Source organism: Pantherophis guttatus, chromosome 3, assembly GCF_059756535.1.
Source record: "Pantherophis guttatus breed Tessera chromosome 3, ASM5975653v1, whole genome shotgun sequence".
In the NCBI taxonomy this organism is placed as follows: Eukaryota; Metazoa; Chordata; class Lepidosauria; order Squamata; family Colubridae; genus Pantherophis; species Pantherophis guttatus.
The window spans coordinates 50456155-50481485 of NC_142065.1; the positions used below are offsets into that span (position 1 = coordinate 50456155).

The 25331-nt window shown below is 37.1% G+C and overlaps 1 protein-coding gene across 1 annotated transcript in view; it reads right to left on the reverse strand.

Annotated features, from left to right (window-relative positions):
- Positions 1–2486: 2486 nt before the first annotated feature.
- The window catches only part of HMGA1 (high mobility group AT-hook 1), a 33943-nt gene continuing 11098 nt past the window's right edge, over positions 2487–25331 (reverse strand). The window contains exons 2-5 of the mRNA XM_034414636.3: positions 22803–22911; positions 15019–15102; positions 9156–9209; positions 2487–3845 (exon numbers count right to left, since the gene is read on the reverse strand). Coding sequence (XP_034270527.1) covers positions 3789–3845; positions 9156–9209; positions 15019–15102; positions 22803–22904 — 297 coding nt within the window. The 5' untranslated portion in view covers positions 22905–22911 and the 3' untranslated portion in view covers positions 2487–3788. The remainder of the gene's footprint in view (positions 3846–9155; positions 9210–15018; positions 15103–22802; positions 22912–25331) is intronic.

Genomic DNA, 25331 nt, shown 5'->3' on the forward strand with positions numbered 1-25331 from the left:
CTAGTGGTTCATTATTTGATAACAGGAATTCAGAAACAAAAAACATCTGGGGATTCAGGTACTATTTCTTGGGAAGAGGTCTCTGTTGAATAAAGGCTACATCTCTTAAAAGAAGTACCTTAAATTTGATGATTCTTACAATTATTAGGGGTTATGAATCCACTAAATTCTTTAAAATGTAGATCATTTTTTTGTTTCTGTTCAGATTAGGATATAAAAGTCATGACACCTGACCTAATAAAGTTAGACTTTTCTATGTTAATATACTATCATGTCATGATAAACTGCACCAGCTGTACTTCTCTATGCAACTATTGAAACTTACATACAATGCAGCCTTCCCAGTATCTACATTTCTCTATCCAAGACTCATGAACTTTATGCTAATGAACTTTCCTCACACAGTAGGAATTGAAGGTATTCAGACAGGTTTGGCAATTTCAATTTTTTTAATGGTGTTTTTCTGGTGATATATCTAAAAATTCTAAACACAGTGGAAAGCAGGGATTGTAAAGCTCTTTGATTAAATATTGTGGCCCAAATACTTGTGCAGTTTGTGGCTATTGGAATGAATAAACAAATTTGATTTTTTTTTCTTCCCATGTTTGAAGCAAAAGCATGGCGGGGGGGGGGGGGAGAACTGATTTAGAAAACGGCAAGACTGACTAGCCCTTGGTTCAGTATTTAGAATTTTAATTCCAGTTATACCACCAAATGTCTTGAGATTTTGTACCATACAAGGCATGTACAAAAAGAGAAGGCCAAAGCGGCAGACCCAGAAGGAGAGACATCAAATACACACAATAGCATCAAATAATGACTGAAGCCGACATAAGTGCAAGAATCAGAATTTTGTATCTCCCCCGACACCCAAAGTGATGAAGTGAAGAGGAAAAAGATGCCATCAAAGTACAACATTCAAATATATGCTAAATGTCATTTAGGTTTAAGCATACAGTATGTTATAAGTTAAATATTGCCTGCTGCATTAAAAATGGAGCAAGGGCAGATGTGGCAAGTTTGATGACAAGAATCCTCTGTGCCTTATGAGGTCCCTATGAGTTCATGTTTAATTTTTTTTTGGCCTACTGCTATGAAAGGAAGTTTAAAACATCACTTGTTTTATTCAAGTAAACCACAATCTTTAGTAATAAATCTATATACTATAAGCTACTGATCATACTATTCTTTTGCATTGCAAATTAAAGTCATAGATCACTTTTAAAGAGCTATGCTATTGATAATTAAAATTATCAAGCAATGTTAAGGAAAGGACATTTCTTCTAATCCTTTGAGAAGGAAAAGTTCATATTCTTCTCTGCTATTGTCCTGATAAAGACTAAAAAAATGTGCCTATTTTAATAAACAAGGTTTGTTTTATTTGCAGGCAAACAAAGTTAAATCCTTTTGCCTCTGAGTATATGACATGCAATGCATACCAAAAAAATCCCAGTTTCAGTGTTTGGCATATCCAAATGATGCAGGAAAAATGGGCTGAAATCTTATTTCCAGTCATCCTTTGGCAATATTGGGTTAGATGGATCAATATTAATACAGATTCCTATGGTGTTATTAATCACTGCCAAAAATAACCCTTAAATTAGAAACTAATTTATTCAGGCATTGTGCAAATTTTGCTATCCAGGCTAGAAAGTTGAGTGTTTCAAAACAAGAGGGATCATTATTCTATATTTGTAAAAATATACAATATTTTTACCACAGAGTATACCACAAAGTGGTAATGATCTTGGAAGATGAACAGATGTCAATCCGTTGGGCAGTTGCTGAAGACTGACTGATGATTTTAATTTAGTGACCAGTTCAGGAATTATTGCAATCATTACTTAAAAATGTTTGTGTCTTTTACTGAATGAAAAACAATTACCTTCTACATAATATATTGGATATTCAATGAACCAGCTCAGTTTTGTTCCCTTTTAAGAGTGTGTTTTATGAAATCCATACAGATGCAGAAGAAGAATGTGAGTGGGCAGAAGGGTAGGCTATATAGTTTCCATGAGCACAGTGTGTATGTAAATGTCTCCTTTGATGCCTTCTGCAAGCACCTCACATTTTAAAAAATTCAGAAATATTTCTATAAATGTTTGTTGATCCCATATCAGCATTTGATTTGGAAGTTTTCACTTTTCAGAGAAGAGAGAACATCTAAGCTAAAATGGTATAAAAGGAGTTGGTGAGAAGCATTCTGACCATTTTGCTTTCTGCTAAATTGTAACTAGGGAGTACTTACCATGAGGTCTCAAAATTCTTAGTATAGCTAATATACAGCTTTAAAAAAAATGCCCAATAGAAACATGGGTATGTTTTTTAAAAAAGCATAAAGAAAATCATATTTATACTTTCAGAAATTATTCATCATTTGGGGTTTCCACAGTAGAGCTTAGTATTTATAGCTGACTCTTAAAATAGTGCCCACTTTCACAGAACCTCCCTCTCCCCAATCATTCATCAGTCTGACAAATAAGAGCTTTTATCCCTTTTTAATAGCACAATAGTTTTAAAAGTCAACTGAAATGAAATTATCTATAGTGTAACATGTCAGTTCCAGAGAAAAACCAGACAGAACCTGTTGAAATAAAACTTTGTAATCAGTACAGCAGCAACAAACAGCAGCAATCTATGTTTTAAGAGAATGAAACTCAAAACGTATCCAGAGGTAGTTGTGAATGAAGAAGGAAAACCTTGACAGACAATATATATTGCAAAAACAACTGTCAACTGCTAACTGTGCTATTTCCAAAGGAGAAAAATCACAAAAACCCAAAGAGAGACCACAAAGGGAGAGAATTTTGCCATCCTGCTTTCCTTGGTCATGGCAAAGTCTTGTTCAATATAATTTCTGTGCAGAATGACTGAGCACCAAGTGAAAAACATTTCAGTTGTAAGCTCCATTTGTGCACTGGCAGCTGGGGACAGATTGAGATGGAAAAATGGGGGGAAAAGGGGGGGGGGAGAGAAAAGGATCTCTGGTTATTGGGGAAAAGATGAGAATTTAGGTCAGATTCACCCCAAACACCTTAGCCTATGCATTTGTAACTGCTCTGGCCTTAAGGCAGCTGATTGGGGCAGGGCAGCATGTTGTCAACAAGAATACACAGACCATTGCAAAGCACTAGATTATTCTTGAACTACTGGAAATTGGGCAAAAAGGGCAGAATAACTTCCTCTCAATTATTCTTGCAAATACCTTACAGTAGGAAAAAATAATGTATCCATCCTTTTAATGTTGTGGCCTTTATCCCATTATACTCATTTCCCAGAAAAAAATAAAATCATCCCAATGCTCTCAAATCATCCTCCTTGGCAAACTTTCTGCCAGTGCCAAGTTATCCTTTTGGAGAGTATTATGGTCTCTCTGAAGTGGAAATTAGGATTGATAAGGAAGAACTAGGCTGTCCACTCTTTTCAACATGAATAAGTAAGTGGTCACTATAAAGATTTATAAACCCCTTTCTCGATAAGGAGTGTTCTGGAGAAATAGATCAAAAAACAGATATAATACAGAACTACATGAATTGGTAGGCTAAACTCTTAACCCTGTCAAATGAGAGGGGAAAACAAAATATAAAGTTCTCCCATTAAACATTACACATCAAATATGATGGTTGATCTGTTTTACACTGTACCCTAGTGTTGCTGTTTTGACTGTGTGAACGTTGGAGAGATCAGGTCAGGAAAAGGGTGAGGATTCTTCGCTCTTTCCTCAGTCCCAAAACTTGACAAGAAATAGGAAAACTGAGCTGTGAGGTAGAATCAGTTGGCTATTCTCATTGTTCCTCTTCTGAAGATTCTTGGGAGATGTTGACCTCTTCTTCATCTTTCTCCTACACAGGAAGAAAATAGCATTGGCAAGATCTGCTGCTATATTGTTCTTGTTTTAAGACTAATCCTTATACTGTAGTAGGAGTGAGGAACACCATTCCTCATTGCTGCACAGAGGCAACTGATCCTCCTTCCTTATAGAGGGTGGAAATCAAAAGAACAACTTCAAGGAATGGCTTTGCTCTTCCCGTTGTAATGCAGACCAGTATGCCGTAGCAAAAACCTATTCCTTTGTTAGCATTCATTTGTTGTATAATGTCATCATCGAAGCACTTACAAAATGAGAAACATCCAAGTTCTAGAGTGTTTGCTTTTGAAGTGTATTCCTATTACAGGTAATCCTTGATTTACGGTCACAATGGAGCCTAGAATTTCAATTGTAAGTTGTTGCAGTTGTAAGTCAAGGCATCACATGACTGGAATCAATTTGATGACCATTTCAACTTCAGTCTTAAAGCATGGTGGCATAAAACAATGTGATTAAGCGAACCACATTGTTAAATGAATCATGTGGTCATTAAACAAATCCATTCTTCCAAATGGGTGTTTTTTTGCTCAAAACTGGCAAAACATATTGCATCTGTGGTCACCTGACCATGGGACACTGCAACTGATTGGAAATGTGAGCAAATCGCTATGCATCCAAAATGCTATCATGTGCCTGGAGGGACATGCAATTTTAATTCTGAGGATGGGTCATAATGAGCTTTTTAAGAGTTTGCTATAACTTTGAATGATTGTTAAATGACCAGTTGTTAAGTCGAGGAAAGCTGTACTCCAGAACACAGGCAATTTATTTTGTAACTGATTGGGATCATACACTGAAACCATTCAATTTCACAGAATGTAGGACTCTGAAGTCATCTTAAAGATCATTAAGTTTAACCCTTTATTCAGTGCCGGATTTCCCTAAACTATCTTAAGTGACCATCCAGTCTACATTTGAAAACCTCCAGCAAGGGGGAGAACATCACTGTTCTAGACAAACAGTTCGACTGCATATAATTTGTTCCCTTTGGAAATTCCTCCTAATGTTCAGAGTGAATATCCTTTCATTTAATTTCAACCCACTGATTCTCATTTTACTAGGATATCTGAAGTAGGTGTTTGATATATGAGTTCTGAAGTATGGTAGTCCTCAACTTACAGCCATTCATTTAGTGACTGTTCGAAGTGAAAAGTTACTTATGACTGTTTCACACTTACAACTGTTGCAGAAGCCCCACGATCATATGATCAAATTCATAACAACTGGCATAGATTTATGACACTTGCAGTGTCCCAGGGTCATGTAATAACCTTTTGACAAACAAAAACAATGGAGAAGCCAGATTCATATAGCAACAACAACAACTTAACTGCAGGTTCATTTAACAACGGTGGCAAAAAAAGTGGTAAAATGGAGCAAAAACTAATTTAACAACTATCTTGCTTGGCAATGTAAATTTTGGGCTCAATTGTGTGATAAGTTGAGGATTACCTGTATGCCTTTCCTCATAGAGCTTGTTTTCAGACTCTTTTATTCTGATAGGTCTTTTCTGAAACTACTCTAGCTTTTTTGTGTCTCTGCCTAAGTGCAGGGCTTAGAACTGGACAAAAGTTATTCAAGAAAGACCTAACCAGCTTAACACACAATGGAACTAATGAAACAAACCTAATGAGCATATGGCTAGGAGGTCGGCATAAAATAATGTTCCCTTCAAACACCTAACAAAGGGAACTGCTTCAAACACAGAATTCATCTTGGACTTTTGAGCTGTCATATATTCAAGCTGCCACAAGAGGGACAGAGCCGCATTAAAAACGAAACAAAAAATGGGTCCAATGTTTAAGCTCCCTCTGCGGTCTCCTTAAAAGTTTATCCTACCCAGCAAGTAAATTCCTAATATCCACACTCTTCTAGGCCTAAATAAACAACTGTTTGTATATGAGGGGAAACATTTCTTCCTGGAGGTCTCTCTGGCCTGCTCTTTTAAAAATAAAACAAATGCTATTGGAATGAGATGAGTCATGCTTGAGTGCATGTGTGACTCAGCAACCTTGACTTCCTTGCGTTTCATTCATAAAAACACACATTTAAACCACTGTGGAATGTGCCTGCCAAGTCTGTTCAGCAAGTTGTAGGACAAGAGAGATCATTTAGCAAAGGAAGGAAATAATCAACTCTACTTAACCTCTCTTTGCTAAAAGAAGACACACAGTAAAGGCTTCAGTTCCACTCAAGTCGGAAAAAGATTTAACAAGCTCAAAAGACGACGAGTGGAATGGATCACGAAACATTTGAAAATTGGCAATTTAAATGGAAATATTATTTCAGTGACATTTAATACATCCAGGTGATATTACAGATAGAGGCAGAGCAGATTAAAGCCTAAATTAGTTAACCGTTCTTGGAAGTAACCCAATGTCAGCGTTAGAGGAAATGACCATATTCTTTGGTTTACTATTTTAATTTTCATGAATTGCCCTGCTGCAGTGATCTTCAAAGAATACTTTATTATTGTCCTTTCCCACATACCCTGCTTCTAAGGAAGGGGCTTGAAAAATAACAGCATAATCTGTATATTTGAACTCATGTGTATTCTGGCTGAATATCAACGTTAGCAGAAAGGCAAGCATAATTAGCAAGTGTGACATTTTAGCAATAGTAATTGCTGCAGATAACATAAGGTTTCTTATTGCCAAACACCCAAGTTTTAAGAAATTAAGAACAAAATATGCAATTTATTACAATTTTTTAAAATTGTCTATGTCATGATTTAAAAGAAATGGATTTTTAAAGTGGTCATTGCAAATCTGATTCCCCATTTTGGAAGGCTGCCTGTCTGCTTATTAAGAAAGCTTGCAATTAGCTGTTTCTGGCAAAGACTGCTCCTTATACTTTGACAGCTGGTGACAGATGTGAACTGCAAAGCCATCAGCCACTTCTGATATTCAGACCAATATGGAGTCAGCAGCATGTGCCACATTCTAAATTAATGGCACAACCTGTTTTGAATATTTTCAATTTGTTTGTAAAAATAAATGGGATTGTAACAAAAACATCTGTTATGTCACTAACTCCTTCAATAAATGCTCCTTTCAAGGGCTCTACCCAGCCTGGAATCTTCTGCAGATATAGTTTAGCTTATTTTAAAGGGAATCTATTCTCTTTATAGCTGGGCTACAAATGTAATGCCAACATCCAACATTCCTGGGCAAGACCCAGTAACACTGATATCTGCCTATGTTTTCTCCACAACTCACCTCATCCATGAGGTCCCAGATAAATTTCCTACAGAGACCTCAAGAATGGAAGGCTAGTATTGGCAATGTCATTCTGAATGCACCTGTGGATTTCTCTGACCTACATGTCGTTAAAATTGAGGAGGGAAATCCCCATCAAAATATATGGCAAGCATCGTATAAAGCAGATTATCAGCTTCCATTATTATGTTTATTTCTATGAATAGCTTAACTGGACATTCCCAAAAATAAAATAGAAAAATATGAATACTGTATCTGAACTGAAGAGAAACCAGAATAGTTGGAATCTGCAGCTCAGACCTGTGCCTGGAAACACGAAATCCTGCCTAGAAATAACGTAATAATAAACTGATAGACCACATCCTATGGGCTTAAAAGTGTGATAAAAAGCTTTTGTCTCAGTTTGTCTTGTGATAAATGACTGTTTTGTGACAAGCCATATGCAATGAAGTGCTCTTTGTGATTGGACAAACCTCTTCCTTGACAGCCATTTTGTGAATCCCACCCCCCCAAACAGAATATCAAAAATGTCCATTCTTTTGGAAATGATTGATTTACAATTATTCCTGAGCACGAATTTGTGATATTTGACAAACTGATTTGATAATTAATCTGATACAAAGTATATTTGGGTTCCCCATTTTAATTTAACACGATGTCCTCATTTCAATGTAGAATTTTATCTGGGCCCCTATAGGAAATTTAAAATGGCCACCTATAAGGTAAATCCCAACCTAGGTGAGTCACTGATTTAAAGGGACTTGCCAAATGTTTCTCCAAAGAACATCTAGCCTTTTGTGTTGTTGTAACGTTTATTATAAGATGTATAGAGATAAATGTTAAGAAGCGAGATATACTTCTATCTGCATGAAGAGGTATAATGGAACATAATAATTATCAAAAAGACAAAATAATCAGCAATTATAGCAAAGTCAGACAATCTTGCCTTGTGGTGTATAAAAGTAATGCTAAAGATGGAACACATGATTTTATTAGAATCAACTGGAAAACCTTATTTTGAGGGGTAAATTCTTGAATGTAGACCAGAATTTCTTCAGGGATTATTAAAAAGAACAATTGCTTTAAGCAATCAAGGGCAGATGAAACAGACTGAAACTCACTCTGCAAGAATGCCATAGTGGCAACACCAAATCTGTGCTAGTTAACAGAACAAGCCACTTCCTGTTACTCACTTCAGGGCAAGAAGGAATAATTATAAACTGAAACACAACATGTATAAAATGTTGAAAAGATAGGATAAAAAAAATAAACCTCAGAAAATCTAAGCAATCAGATTTAGCTTTGATAAGCAACATACTCTTGAAATTTCCAATAAAGAAGCATTAAGTTTCTTTATGCTGCATCAATCATTTCCAGAAGACAGTTTCAAAAACTTATCAGATCCATAAGAGAATTGCATCTCAATGGATATTATTATAAAAAGATTCAAAAATTAGAATAAAACCAACAAAATGTTTCAGACCTCTTATCTGTCTTTATATCATAGCATTTTTTACCTGATATGGTAAACCTGCCTCCTGTTGAACATCTTGGTAAAGTGGCTATTGGAGAAGAGTCAAAAACACTGTCAACTCATATTCTGAGATGTTGGTACTAAAAGTTGGTGTTAGGGAATGATACCACCGATTTGTTCTTCAGACCTGGTCCCTATTCCTACATGCACCATCTCTATCACCAGGTGCAAGCCCTACCAGAGTAGGCCAAAAAGTGTTACATCTTTTCTGCCTAGTAATGGTGAAAAAAAATCTATGGTTATATTACATTTTACTAGTGGAAAAGCTAAGACACAGTTTATAAAAGGCTTGGGTCAGAAAATTCCATTAGCAAAATTCCAGATTTGTGAACAACAGCTTTATAAACAATACATAAACCTGAATATGACAAAATTAATTACATTCACCATATTCATCTCTCTTAATCCAATAATTTCCCCCATTCAGTGTAACCCACTGGTTGCAAACAGATTGAGATTCAAGAGGATAAGAGACTAAAATAACCTCTTCCTCCCCCCTTTATATAGATACCTCTTTTCAAAATCAACTTACTGTTTTTTTCGGTCGACCTCGAGGCTTCCTTCCAGGTGTTGTTACAGCAGCTTTCTGGAGAAGGAAGGCATAAAGATGATCTTTAAATGAAGACCAAAATTACAAGCTATTGCCATCCACAAGAAACTCAGATTGGTTTTAAGACTGGTTTGTATTCCTTTATTAAATAAATGGTTGTTGTGATATTGGGGTACTTTTGTTCAGGAGTCCCTGAAAACCAATACCAGTAGCAGTCAACATTTCTTTTAAAATAATACATTTTAAAGGAAACCATTCATTTTAAAATAGACTGTCTCAACTTAGCATTTTCCAGATGTGTAGGATGAACTCCATTACCACAATTTGGGTGTGTGAGAATACCAGGACAAAATTATAGAACCGGTGACCATTTGGTACAATTTTATATATGGTACTATACTATATAAATACTAGAGCTTCGGCTATTAAGCAATATAAGACTTTAAATAAATAAATAGATAACATATATCTGGAAGATACTGGTTGGGGAAGGCTATAGTAGATCAAAGCAAGCAATCTGTATTTCTGCTTGAGTTCAGGCACTCCATTTTGCGTTTTTCCCCTTACAAAGTGAGATGTTCAACTTTGGAAATTACACTAGCAAACCTCAAGAACTACCGTCTAATTCAACATCAAACATATTTTACTGTATTAGCTAATAAACTACAATTTATAATGAACAAAGAATGACTTAATAGATGTTATGAAAATATCAGCATTCCTGTATGTTATTCTTGATTATCTGGATGCACATTACAAAAAACATATTCAATGTATGAAATCAAAGTTACTTATGTAAAGGCACTCTAATGCTACAAATAAACTGGAAAACAATCCTTAAAATATTTCTGCTTTTGATTATATTAGAAACAACTTGCCATTAACACAAAGCAGCCAATAATGAAAGTGAAACAGAATAGTGTTGCTCAAGATAGTTCCTAACTATGATGTGAAATGTTTTTTCTTCATCTGAACACACATAATAATTTAATTTCTACAGCTGCTAAACTAAATAAACAAAACCTGAAATGTGGGTACCCAAATACCCAAGATGATCTCAAAAATTCTAAATTAACCTTATAATCTGAGGATGTGACTCATACACTTGAATACTTGGGTTGGCAAAAACCTTTTTCAGTTGGCCTTGGTTTTGTCTTTTGGCATCAGAGCCACTAATCCCTCCCTTGTTATTCTTCACCATCACTGCCACATTCAACAGGAGCCATCTGGGTTCTAGTACCATGACTCAGAGTATGCAGGATATGAGTCGTGTATTTTCAAGAGGTTTCAAACCAAATACAAATACAGAGTGTTCATGAAACCTTCTACAAATCTTTTTCCTACCCTGTTTCCCCCAAAATAAGACATCCCCTGATAATAAGCCCAATCAGGCTTTTGAGCACATGGCAATAAGGCCAAGCCTTGTTAGTATTATGAGCCTTGGTAGTACAGTGGTTTAATGCACCCTGTTATTAACACAGCTGCCTGAAATTACTGCAGGTTTGAATCTTACCAGGCTCAAGGTTGACTCAGCCTTCCATCCTTTCTAAGGTAGGTTAAATGAGGACCCAGTTTGTGGGGGCAATAAGCTGACTTTGTATAAATATACAAAAGTATGAAGGCTATTGCTTAATGCATTGTAAGCCGCCTTGAGTCTCTGGAGAAGGGCGGCATATAAATCAAATTAAAAAAAAAAAAAGCTTATTTCAGGGTTCAAAAAATATAAGAGAGGGTCTTATTTTTGGGGAAACACGGTACTAAAATTCTTCCCTAGCATTTTTATATGCTAGGCAGGGGTCAGGAAGAGGACCAACATCTGCCCTCTTACCATCATCTGACTGGCCTTTTAGATAGTTAGTAATCTGCCACGTCTTTGCTTTTAGTTACAGCATCCCAAAACATTCTTACCCTGTATACAGCCCAGTCCCATTTTTCTGCTTTAATTGCAGTAAGGCAAACTCTGGATGTGTAGTTCAAAGCAGAAAGTTATTCAAGTGTCAAATTATCTCACATGCCAAACATCTCGTTTGAAACAGTTTCCAACATCAGATGAGGAACTAGCAGGATCACTTGGATACTGAAGTAGAAAAGTGCTTTGGGAAGTAGATCCATTATTTCCATGGCACCTCGTTGCAATCCCATTTAACTATACAGAGGCAGCTATAGGAGAAACTGTCAGACCAAGAGCAAAAGCTTGGTCATCACAATAACCTGTATTTACTGCAGAGCATGGTTAGTGTAAATTTGCCTTAACCTCTGTAATGGCTATTTTGGATTCAAAAGGCCCCAGGATCATACTTGGTCTGTATAGTAACAGCAAGTGTTAAAGAGCTGACTGCTAGGAGGAGGTTGCCCATTAGCAAAGGCTAAAAAATATTCCCACATGATGCTGAGTTGTTGTACACTGTTGTTGTATGTGATTATATCTAATGTTTTCTCCAAATTACAGAATAGGCTCTGTATGGTCACTTCAGAACTAAGAACAGAACATTTGTAATTCATTTATTGGTAGGAACTGGAAGCACCTTTTTAATAAGGTCTTGCTCTTACTCTTGAAAAATAAAACACAATAGCTGCAGGGAGCCAGATGCATAACAAACAGAAGCAAATGTCTCCAGAACTTGGTACATGTTCTTTTCTTACTACATTTTATAATTTGAACAGATGGTGAGAGGCTTGGGCTAAGCTGAGGTGTCCACTGAAATAACCTTGGCAGCTTGGCTGCCAAATCAGGATCAAGCATCTGTTGCTCCAAAGCATCTGGAACAATGAAGATTCTTTTTGGTATCTAGTTGAAAGACTTGGAGAGAGAGCGGGTGAAGAAAGACCATGCCCTATATGGCTCGGGCCTAGTATTTCTGATTACATACTGCATATGTAAACAGCTGCCAAGTCATCAGCTCTGGGATCATTTATTCATTTCCTTGCTTTATTCCCAACCTTCATTCAGTTTCAGCCATGCAGCACCTGATAGATACATCAAGCCTTCATTCCTCACCAGCATGTGAATGGCACAGTCAATGTGCCATTAAGGATTGGCAGTTAAGAACAGAGGAAGCTAAGAGGCCTCCATATTCAGAGGGATGGGAGAGAGAGAAGCTACCCAATCCAGTGAACTATAATCTTCCTTCTGTGTGAGTGAGTGGAACATATCCCTTTCTATTCTTTACAGATTTACAAACTCCAGCTGCTCGGAGACAGACTTGCACACACACATACACTCACAAGCAAATGTCACCAGCTGTCCAGCTAATTCAAGTATCTTTTACTCAAAATCCTAGATTTGGATGTCAATAGACATCCATTATTTGTTCTTCTTTCCCCATAAGCAAATAAATAAACATATGCATATTTACAAGCATAGCTTTACTTTTGAAATAGTTTTTCAATATTCATACAATCATAAAACATGTTATACAGATTATAAAGATCACTTAGTGAAGCCCTTGCTTAATGCAGGAATCCACTACTATGGCATCCCTCTGTTTATGTTCTTACCATTAAGAAACTTTTTGTGATATCTGCATTAAATCTGCTTCCTTGTAATCTAAAAATCACTTTTTCTATTATCTTCTAGTTCAACACTTAATAAGCCTACCCAATTTTTTTTTTCAGTGACAGCTGTAGATTTATATTTTGCTTTTCCTCCAGGAGCTCAAAGGACACACATAATGCTTCTTCTTATTTTTTTCCCCAATAACAATCCTGTGAGATATGATGGACTGAGAATGCATGACAAGTCATTCAGTAAACTTCCATGGATGAGAGTGGTCTAGCACTGCATCTTTGATGGTTATTCAGGAGGTCCTCATTCAATAATCATTTGTTCAGTGACTGTTCAAACTTCAGCAGGCAACTCTTTTTTCCTGTCTGCTCCATGACTCAGGGGTCTTGTTTGATGGCCACCAACAGTAATGCAATTGTTGTTCAAAGTAGTCATGTGGGCATCTTGCTTAATAACCACTTTGCTCAACAACCAAATTCTGGCCTCAACTATTGTTGTTAAGTGAGGATTACCAGATTGATGTAGCATTGAGACAACTGCTTTTTTCGCAGATTTCTCATGCTATTGGATCATTCTCAGTTAACGGTTAACAAGAGCGATGAGGAAATTTGGAGATCCTCAATACTGTTGTTTCTTAACATATGTATTCATATAGGTTTAAAGCAGATCTTATTTCAGAAAATGGTGTATCTGACTTCTGAATATTTCACAGGATACTAGTAAAATTGATGAGGAAAACATATATAAGGCAGAATTCAATATCAATAGGAGGGTGCTCCTTCCCATCCATATTTACAAATTCTACCTTTCAAAATTTTTTCCAAATACTAGGAGACTAGACTAGACAATATTAGGAGAATAGGACCCATAGGTCCTATTTTATTACCAGATGGAAAAACCAGACCTAGAATTCTTATATTCTTCTTGTGCTATCCAGTTTTATCCTAGAATCTTCAAAAATATCAAACTGATATGCATAAACAGATAAAGAATTGGAAAATGTTATATTTAAAAGAAAAACAAAACAAAATGGAAGATACAATAGTCCATTTGAGAAACAAATAAGAGAAAAGGTATAACTTTATAGAGTCAAAACTCATCTCTTATAATGATATGTAGAAATGACCTTGGGAGAGAGGAAAAAGCTGCAGTTGGATAAAGGCATCTTAGCCAGCAGAAGAACATTTGAGTATAGCAAAATTCTCAGAAGCGATTCTCCCTAGATTTTTGGGCTGTAAAGGTGACAGGGGAGAATGTACTTTCATACTTGCAAGATTCTGTTGATGTAACTTACAAATGGCAGACCAAATATTTTTGGATGTGTTGATGGAAGTTTTAAAGAAGAGATTGGACAACCATTTGTCTGACATGCTATAGGGTTTTCAATTTGAACCAGGGGTTGGACTAGAAGACCTCCAAGGTCTCTTCCAATTCTTTTATTCCTGTTTGGATTACTTTGCAAGGCTGATTTTAATCTTGCTAGTCTGAAAGTACATCCCCCCATTGCCTTCACAGCAGGGGTGAAATGTAAAATTTATTACTACAGGTTCTATGGGCGCGGCTTGGTGCTGGTGGGCAATGTGACTGAGTGGGCGTGGCCAACTTTTTTTTTTTTTTTTAACTTTTCAAAGCATTTTTTCGGCAAGTGCAAAAAAATGCTTTGAAAAGGCTCTGCCGATCAGGCAACACAGCTGGGATCGTCACAGCCTTTTTAAAGCATTTTTTAAACCATCTCTTCTCCGGAAGAGGTTGCAGAAAAAAATGCTTTTGAAAAGCCTCTGACGATCCCAGCTGAGCCGTGCAATCATCAGAGGCTTTTTTTTTACTTTTAAAAGCATTTTTTCGGCAGAAGAAGTTGTAGAAAAAATGCTTTTAAAAGTAAAAAAAAAAAAAGCCTCTGATGATCGTGCGGCTCAGCTGGGCATGGTGGTGGGGGGGGGGGAAGGGGTGGAGGGCGCAGGGATTTTTGCTACCGGTTCTCCGAACCACCTGCCGCCATCGCTACCAGATCGGGTGAGCTGGTCCGAACCGGGAGCATTTCACCCCTGCTTCACAGCCTAAAAAACTAGGAAGGATCACTTCTGAGAAGTTTGTTACACCTACATTTTTGTTGTGAGACTAAGCTGTCTCTTAACCAACCATTGACCTGGCTGCAGCCCCCATGCTATTACAGTTCTTTACTGCAGATATTCTTCCATGGATGGCTATTTCTGTTGAAGCAATCTCCGGATCAGTCTTAACAATCACTGTCAATTGGTACATGTGCATAAAAACAACAGGAAAGAGTTTACGTGATTGACTAGGATTTCCAATTCATTATCCAGCAGCCAGAATACCTACCCTTCCCTTTGAAGTGGCCTTGTTTTTGCTCCCCTTTGGTCTACCACGTGGTCTCTTGGGTATTGGTGCCTCACTGGGTTCTTGCTATAAACAAAGAGTATTACAATGAATGACAGAGAAATAAATGTAGTTAATGCTTGCACATTCTCTCAGGGCATTTTGCTCTGTACCCAGAAGCTACAATGAAAGAAATAAAAGAATACCACCAATACAGCCAATTTAAAAATTTGATATGCAGACACATTAATTTCTGATAGAGGTTCATAATACAGACTATAGTGATTAAAATACAAGTTTCAAAGATGTAACACCATGACATATGTTTAGTAGTACAATATACATATTTTCCTTATACGCATTTTATCATATAATGGACACTGTTCAAGTGTTATATACTGTAGCCAGTGTTTCACATTTCCTGTAACATTCCACTTATAGCTGTAAACTAGACGACCCCGTGACCCATTAGATCATCATTTCATAGATATTTCCTTACTCAAACACAGAAACAGAATGATGACAGGTGGGCAAAAAAGTGGGAGTGGGAGCGACTTCTGGCTTGGTGCTGGCTTCGCCACTGGGTTTCTTTTTTTTTTTTTTTTTATTGAAAAGGTTTTCAAATACAATTTTTTCCCCCTTTTTCCCCCCCCTCCCCCCTCCCTAACCCCCCCTCCCCACCCTTCCCCCCCTGTGACTTCTTCGTAACAAAAAAAACCCTAATTCATAACAGATTACTTACTCCCTCCTCAAAATACTGACCTTTACTTACTAAAAGTATTATAAATCCCCCTTTATCCATACATTTCAGAAAAGAAGAAGAGAAAAAAAAACAAAAAAAAACAAACACATTATACTATAACTATTATAAAATAACTTCTAATTTAGCATAATAGTGTTTTATATCTATGCATTATTGCAACAATTCAAAACCACCTTCCACTTTAAAACTATACGATAAGTCCTACTTTAATAACATTTCAAAGCGGGCTCCCCATAAAATCTAATTTAACATTTATTCCACTCTATCCATTTCCTCCACTCCCCTAAATGTATCACTTAAAAATCCCTTTTCTTAAACTAATCAGTCTGTAGCTAGCTTATTCACCCACTGTCTTACAAATTTACCATACACAACAATTCTTGATATCTTTAATTCACTGCCCACACTACTTAAAAATATATATATATATATATTCCATTATATCTAAATAAAAAAAGAAAAGACAATAACTTTAAATTTATAGTCCATATAATATCTTCTTGAAGTCTTTCCACTGGATTGTTAAAACCAACATCCATAATAGGGTGACATAGCTTGCGGATGCAACAGTTTATTCAAGATCTCCAATCATATCTGCCCCCATCAGTAGTAAACATCTTCTTATATATATAAAAGTAAAAACAACCACCCGAGTGACATTATAATTGTATTCCATATAATAATAATTGTGGGTTTCATCAGGATTATTAATTTCCATCATCGTATTGGGTAACAACCCGATCTTCTGCATGTCCCAATGTGATTCTCTTGCCTTATAATTCAAGATAATTATAATATATTTATCAACACAAAAAGAAGTTTCAAAGTAGATAATTCAAAACCATCAATTTGAGGCTCTTTCCATGTCCCAAAATTACGGCAATGCAGAGATCTGCCACTATCCTCAGGATGATATTGACCAATATGTCGCCTCCTCTATGTTTTCACATAATCATTCATATTTTAAAATCACTGGCTTCACTGTTGCTTGGGTTAGAAATTTCTATTTTTGTACAACCTATTTCTTTTTTTGTTTTCTTTTTGTGGGTTTGACTTCCATCCTAATTTTTTGTGTCTCGCATTTCTTTTTTATCCCTTGTATATCCTCTAATTGGTTTCCATGCTTGTCCTTGCCTTGATAAGTCATCACATTAAAATCAGATGGCACTTCTCTCAAATTTGTAGATAATCCAGCTGGGGTATCCGATAAATCCAAAGGCAATTTATCTGGTACAGTCTCTGTCTTTAGTTCCAGCTCCTTCTGCTTATCCTGTATTATATCTGAAGACGTTAAATTCATTTTCAACCTATTTTGATAAAATTCTTCCGCTCTTTCAACAGTATTTAACTGGTATCTTTCTCCTTGATATCTCAATATAATACCAACTGGGACGTCCCACCGGAATTGAATATTTCTCCTTTTTAACTCAGACACCAGAAAGCCAAATTTCTTCCTTTCCATTAATATCTTAGGTGGGAGTTCCTTGTAAATCCAAATCTTTCTTCCATACAATTGCAAATTAGAATTGAAGGAATTTTGCACAATTTTATTCCTAATTTCTTTATCTGAAAAATAGATTACCACATCTCTAGGCAATTGCCTTTGCTTGGCAGTCCAGGAGTTTATTCGATAAGCTCTGTCAATCCTACAAAACACTTCCTCAGGTTGAATCTTTAAAATCCCAGCTAGAAATTCAGAAGATATTTTCCTTAAGTCATCTCTGTTATTTTCCTGCAAACCTCTAAGTCTTATTGCATATTCTGTGAAATTATATTGTATCTTTAGAACCTCTTTTTGAATCCTCTGTTGCAGATTTTCTACATTACCAGACTTTTGGTCAGCATCCATTTTAAATTTTTCTTCTGAACTATAATCCTGAATATTTAACAAATCATTTTCAATTTTTTGAATTCTATTGTCCAATTTATCTTGAATTTCATCCATTTTTGACTCTAGTAAATTAGTATTTGTATCCAACCGAATCATGAATTCTGACACTTTTAAAATTTTTTGCTGCAAAAAGTCAAACTTGGATTTCACCAATTCCTTAGTTTCCTGCTTAAATTTTTCAAGTTGCTGATTCACAATCTCATCCCTTCTTTCAATCTCCTCTAAGAGAAATTCTATTATATTAAAATCAGGTTTCTGGGACTGAAGAGTTAAAACTTGTTCCTTTAAATTCTTAGTGGGGGAATCCCCCCCACCTATTTGTTTGTCTGACTTCACAAGCCTCAGTGCCATGTTTCCGCCTAAGCAGGCTTTGTTAGAAGAAAAAAAAAAAAACAAGACAAAAGACTTCCAGCCAGCAACACTCAGGCCTCCAGGGGAAAAAGAGAAAAACAAAAACAGGAGCGGAGTTTTGTCTACAAATGTAGCCAGTGGTATTTATTCCGCTACATTGTAATAATAAAAAACGGAAGAACTTTCCCTCTCAAACTCTTCTCCAGCCGCGGCAGACGCCATTTTAAAAAGAAACCTTTTTCCTCTTTCTCTTCCTCTATTCTCTTAAGTAATTTTTAAAAGATAAGTAAAATACTTGCGCTTCAGTATTACAGGTCCAGCTCACATTTTCTTTGAGTAATCTGTCAAATTCGCAGGCTTGCTTTTGACGCCTGGCTCTGCATTAGCAGAGGTCTCCCAAAGCCCGGAGCAGCGGCTGGGGATATGGGGCATCTCATCCGCTCCCTCCCAAAAGTAAAAGAAAAACTTTTGGGACTCTGCAGAGAGTTCTACCCACCCCTGCCGGCTCTATCTCCGTTTCCTCATGGGAACGGAGTTTTTTCGAGCCGCCGTTCCGTTGTGAAGGCGGCTCTGACAGGCAGTGGAAGCTGACGATCCCAAAGGAACGTCTGGCGGCGGCCAGCAGCAAACAGGAAGTCCGCCACTGGGTTTCTTTATGGGAAGCTGCCAGTGAACCTTGACAATCTTCCTTACTCCCTATTCTTTCATTACTCTCTCCCTCCCGCTTTCCTATTCCTTTCCTTCTGTTCATTCCTCTTACCTTGCTTCTTTTTCTCCCTCCTTCTTTCTTTTCCTCCCCCATTCATTTCTTTTCTTCTCTTCTCTTCCTCCCTTCCTGCTGGTTCCTTTACCTTTCTTCCCTCCTTCTTTTTCCTCTCCCTCCTCTTATCTTTCTTTCTGTTCCTATCTCCCTTCTTCTTCCTTTTTTTCCTTCCTTCCTGTTCCTTTTATCTTCCCTCCCTTCCTCCTTCCTTCTTCACTTCCTTTTCTCCTTCTCTCCATCCTTTCCTTTCCTTTCCTTTCCTTTCCTTTCCTTTTTTCCTTTCCTTTCCTTTCCTTTCCTTTCCCTTCCCTTCTCCACCAGGCTGGGTGGAGGATGGAACAAGGGAGCGTGGTGTGCTCCTATAGACTTGTTGAAAATGAGGATCACATAACCGTGACTGTGACAACACTGAAGCAGCAGTATTGAAGAACCCACAACTTCCCCAAATTTCATTGCCTCAGGAGAAATGGGTCCCAGCATTTTGCAAATTAGTCAACTTGACTCTTGACTGAAATTTTACCCTATAATGCACCGTTTCAACCAGTTAGATTACAGACACAAACATTTTAGTAGTATGTAGAAGCCAATGATCTAACACCATTAGCCTTTCTCCAAAAAGATTATCACACTGTACTACTTCAGGTAGATGGAAGAGGAGGTGATGTCAGTTGATACTTCACATCAGCAAAAAACCCTAGATTGGTCTGATCTCGATCTCTTTCATGTAGAAGTAAGAGTAATTTTATACACGTAGAAAGGATCAGGGTTCCCAAGACTTTGATCAGTGACTATAAATCCACAGCCCAGCCTCCCATTTGCAGCCCCTTAGCATTTTGACCAAATGTAACAAAAACCAGCAGAAAAATTACCAAATTTTGCTTGTTCAAGTTTGAACCATTTTTATTTGGGTTGGTGGGTTTAAGGATGGGAATGAAAACAGTTTGCAAGAAAGGCTTCCCAGTTTTAGTTTTACCCTTAAGTCCCTAAAATGCTAGAAAGAGCTCCTTCAAATTAGCTAGTCTTGTTCAATGACATTACTGTCACTAGAGAGCCTCATGTGATGCTTCATAACATGGGTGTCAAACTCGCGGTGTCACATTACCATCACATGATGTATCAAAACTATTTTTCCCTTTGTGGAGCTGGTTTGGGTGTGGCCTGTGTGTGATGCAGTCGGCCCACAGGCCACCATTTTGACACCCCTGCTCCATAACATTGGGAGGTGGACTTGTGGTTCAAAGATCATTCCAGTTTAGATAGAAAGGATGAAAAATAATGGCACATATATTTGCTTCTGGTAAAATAGAAAATATACCATGAAGCTGTCATCCAAAATCAAAATTATACTTCAGTATCTTGGTTAAATAGTTATGTCTAGAATCCAGGCCTATATTTACCCAGATTATATGCTTTTAAGTTATACACATGGAAAGAAGTGTTAACTGACTCAACTATTAATAGTGTACTATTGGAAAACCTACTGAAAACCAGTTTTTCAAATGTACTATAGTGAGAATGTTACTGCAAATGCACAGCTGCATTTTCTCTCTTATTTAGTGAGCCTATATCACTAAAGACAAATATACTTTGAAGTATAAGAAAGGATCATGGCCAACACATTTGTACAACAGGATGTATGGAATATGGTTTCTTAGTTGCTTATAGACATTAAACATATGAACAATAGAACTACTGTAAGGCAGAGAAGCCTCATTTTCTTAAACCTAAGTCTAAGTGCTACTGCTATAAACCACAATGCGATGGATTTATGTTTTTTAAAAATTATGTCATTACATAAGTGATGTAAATGATGACATCTGCGTAATGACAAAATGTAAATAACATAAATGTCCATGATACCCTACTTTCCAACTGAATGTACTTCCTTCAAAAACAGATATGTTCTTCCCGTAATTAGTTCATTGAAATGAGTTTTCACTGTAAAGGAAAACTCAAGAGGAAACTCAGAGCAAAGAGATCAGGATAGAGAGTGAAGTTCCAGTAATTGTGAAGTGATTCCCTATCAAAATCTTCTGTTGGATCATATTATAAAGGATAATGTGATTCAAGTCCTTTGAAGATCAATAGTAGTGAGACAAAATATGTAAACTCTTTAGAAACCCAATAATGTTTGCTCAATGTGTTCAATGACACAATATACTGTATTAATTGCTATATTAACTGCTTTAGAACCTCTACTGTATTTTCCAGCGTATAAGATGACTGGGCGAATAAGACGACCCCCGACTTTTCCTGTTAAAATATAGGGTTTGGGCTATACTTGCCATATAAGACTACCTCTCTTTCAACGCACACCAAATAAAAATTAAAAAACATCAACTGGCTCACCCACAATGTAAAAGCAGCTGTGCTAGACCCAAAATGGCCCCTGCAACAAGCAGGAAACTCACATAGCCACAAAAAGTCCAAAAAAACAACTTTCACACTTTACACACACACAACACAACTGGCTCGCCCACAACGTAAAAGCAGCTGTGCTAGACCCAAAATGGCCCCTACAAGAAGCAGGAACCTCACACAGCCACAGCCCCCCAAAACAACTTTCACACTTTACACACACAAAATTCCACATACAGCTTTGTGAGATTTTGTGTGTTTGTGTAGTTAGAATGAAACACTACAGAAACACACTAAATCTCAGAAAGCTGTACAAATATTATTTTATTTTATTTTATTTTTATATGAAAGCTAAATTTAAAACTTCCTAAACTTTAAATGGCTAGGTCTAAAAAAGAACAACTAAAAAAAACCCCAATTAACTATTTTTTTTAAAGATCCCAAAGGGGAAAAAAATTTACCCAATAGAACAGGGTCTCCAACCTTGGCAACTTTAAGACTTGTAGACTTCAACTCCCAGAATTCCTTAGCCACCTTTGTTTTGCTGGCTGAGGAATTCTGGGAGTTGAAGTCCACAACTCCCTGCCTGCTTGATTGCAGGCAGGGAGTGGCTTGCTGATGGAATAGATTGAGGCAAGCGAAGCAAGGCAAACTTTGCGACTAGCAGCTAAGGTAAGCAAGCTGGAGGGGGAAAACTTTTTTCCTTTTACATGGCTCTGGCAATCCCAGCTGCATTGCCTGATTAGCAGGCAACTCAGCTGGGATCATCAGAGCTTGGATCGCCAGAGCCATGTAAAAGAAAAAAAGTTTTTTCCTTTTACATGGCTCTGGCGATCCCAGCTGAGTTGCCTGATTAGCAGGCAAAGCTGGGATCATCAGAGCTTGGATCGCCAGAGCCATTTAAGGCTCGTCAGAGCCTTTCGGGCTGGTCTGCCTGGTTACAGGAGAACGACACCCGGCGTATAAGACGACCCCCGACTTTTGAGAAGATTTTCATGTGTTAAAAAGTCATCTTATACGCTGGAAAATATGGTACTTATTAATAGGACTCAATTGAAGCTCTGATCATATTACAGATGACAATATTGCAGAGTTGCAGACAATTCTACAGAGTTCCCAAATTTACAACACTTTTAGCTGAAATAATCTCTAGAGGGAAACTGCATTCTTTCTGGGATCAAAATAAGCCACTCTAAGGCTATATTGCTCCTAGTATACCAGGCTACTGCATTCACTGAACTTTTTTGGATGCTACTGAAGTACTTTCTAGATAGTTTAGGAAGGAAAATATTTTGATACTTGTGAATTATGAAAATGGGCAAAGATTCAGAATTTGCTTCAGTACTCCTCTACAGAACTGTGTTTGTTCCAGAAACAAAGGAGTTAGACTGTCACAATTACTGCTAGCGTCATAAAGCAAGATGCCCTGATTCCCAGAGGAGTTGCTTTCATTAAGTATGCAAAGTAAATGACCTACTAATGTTTAACTTTCGTTATGTATCATCAATAGCTTTGGTTGCACCATAGTAATACTGCTTTGTATTTCCCTTTTACTATGACTCAGTCGCTTTAAACAATAACCAGTCAGAGGCAAGATTCATAGTACATCTTGCAAAAGCTTCCCCTAATATAACACGAGGGAAGCTGAACACTGTACAAACCTGGGGTTGCTTCCTGGGCCGACCTCGTCCTCTCTTCTCTGAAACATCCTTGTCTTGTTTAGCAGACAGGGGCTGACTTGATTTTGCACTGGATTCACTCATCTTCTCTCTTTTAAAAGGACAGATATAAAATGATTGTGTTAATTCTTTTCTCTCAAATGGCAACATATGTAGATTTAAAAGTAGATTTTATCCTATTAGAATATCAAATCTTATGAAAGGGTATGAACAATGCAAAGTGTGTTTAAGGCTCTGTCCTCTCCTTGCCCAGAAAGCAAAAGAAAAGCCCAGTCTACACTTTCAAGAGGTGCTCTTAACCAAGCAAAGAGGAAATGCCCTCTATTTGCCTCCGTAGGGAAAGCTGATTGCTTTGAAAAATGGATCTATTCAGATCAGCATACTCCAAAGGCATCCAAAGGGCCCCGTTTTAAATGTGTGTGTGTGTGTGTGTGTGTGTGCGCGTGTGTGTGTCTGTTTGTCTGCTTCACTGCAGTACAACATACAGGCTAACACGAATATCATGAATTACCATTATTGGAAGAGTTGGCTGCACTACTCTGTCATCCTGCCAAGCCTGAAACTAGAACATTTCCGATTTTTATTAAAGGCTACATGTTTTACTGGACTAAGAATATCAGTGCTTCTTAGAAGTTAATCAGACTCACTTCACATTTATTGTGGTACCAACAGATTAGAATAATTAGAATAATTTCTTTTACAATTGATACCCGATTAAATCTGCAATTAGTTATTAGTTTTATTCCATGAATTCATTAATTTATCATTGAACGATAGAAGAATAACCTTAGGTTATTCTGAATGGAAAAAGAATACGGTTCATTTTAAATAAAGCCTCAGAGCAAAAAGCATTCTTTGCTATGGAAAAGCGGGCTGTGCTCACAGGCATTTTGTTTGTTTGTTTGTTTAGTAAGCCCTTGTATTTTAAGCCCTTGTATTATCTCTGAAGATAATTTTGAGTCTAAGCCTTATAACTATCATAGCACTTCCAATGACAAAATTACAATGAAGAGAAATTAATATCCTAGCATTTTGTTCCTTATATACTCATAACCAACTGTATATTGATGGTAAGCAATAAGGAAGATGTTTTCCTCACATAATACAGAAAAAAATTGTAATAGATTTCTGAAAAAAAGGCATTGGGGATGGAAGCATAAAGGAGAGGGTCAGCCAGCCCAGTCTTACACGTCCAATCCAAAGATCTAAATTGTGCAAGAATAAGAATTTAGGAAGATAGCTATTCCACAAAGAATTTGAAAAACAGAAAACATAGGTCAAAGTTATTTAAAGCCAAAACCAATGTAGTAAATATATTTTAGAAACTGTAAGGTCTTCTGCAAGACAAAATCTAAATAGAATTTTACAGAAGTTACTAAGGGCAATCGACAGGAAAAGTGCATTACACTGACTAAGATATCCCATTTAAATTAAATCTAAGCCAATCATTCCCAATTTAAAGGCATCAAATGGCCTTAGATCTATATATCTCAGAGCCTTGGTAGTATAGTGGTCTAAAGCACCCTGTTATTAAGACCAGCTGCCTGCAATTACTGCAGGTTCGAATCTCGCCAGGCCCACGGTTGACTCAGCCTTCCATCCTTTCTAAGATAGGTAAATTGAGGACCCAGTTGTGGGGGCAATAAGCTGACTTTGTATAAATATACAAAAGGATGAAGGCTATTGCTTAGCACATTGTAAGCCGCCCTGAGTCTCCGGAGAAGGGCAGCATATAAATCAAATTAAAATATATATATATATCTCAAATCCTCCTCTAGCATGGCCCATTAGGTTGAGAAAAAAAGGACCTATATACTTTTTTCTCTTAAAGGCCAAACTCATATCTATTGTGCTATCACTATGACAATAATACTGTCTCTGAGTGGGACCAGAATGATGGTAGCACTGCCCTACAAGAGGAATATATGAAATGCCATATGGGAGGGACGTTAAATCTTATTCATATAGCACTACTGCTTTAAGATAAAAATGAGAATGTCAATGTGCCACCTCATGTAATTTTGTATTGTTCTGCCCTTAGCTACTTTTCCAATCATACACAGCAATATCTTACTTCTTGAATCTGTTTGTCTGCAACTTGACAACTGTCAGAATCTATCAGAAACAAGGCCATAAAAGGGTAGACTACCTGCTGAGCTGTTTCCATGGTGACCCCTGTGACCAGGGTGAGTCAATAGACAGCGACTCCCCCACAATAAATACCAATGTATCAGCTTGAATTGCAGGGCACCACCTTGTCCCCAGTTCTAAAAGATTCACATTGACCATGTTTGACCAAACCATTTCCCTAAAATTAGATGCCTTTGGGCAACCACAGCATATCATCCAACCATACATTCTCTTTGTTGGCCCCTGAATAGAAAAGAGAAGTCCTCAACTTTTCTGTGCATTCTAAACACAGAGAGGTTCACTGAAATGCTGGCTTGTAGATTCTTTCTCCTAGTTATTGGCAGGAACTGACAGCATCTTATCAGAAAACCCACAAAGGAT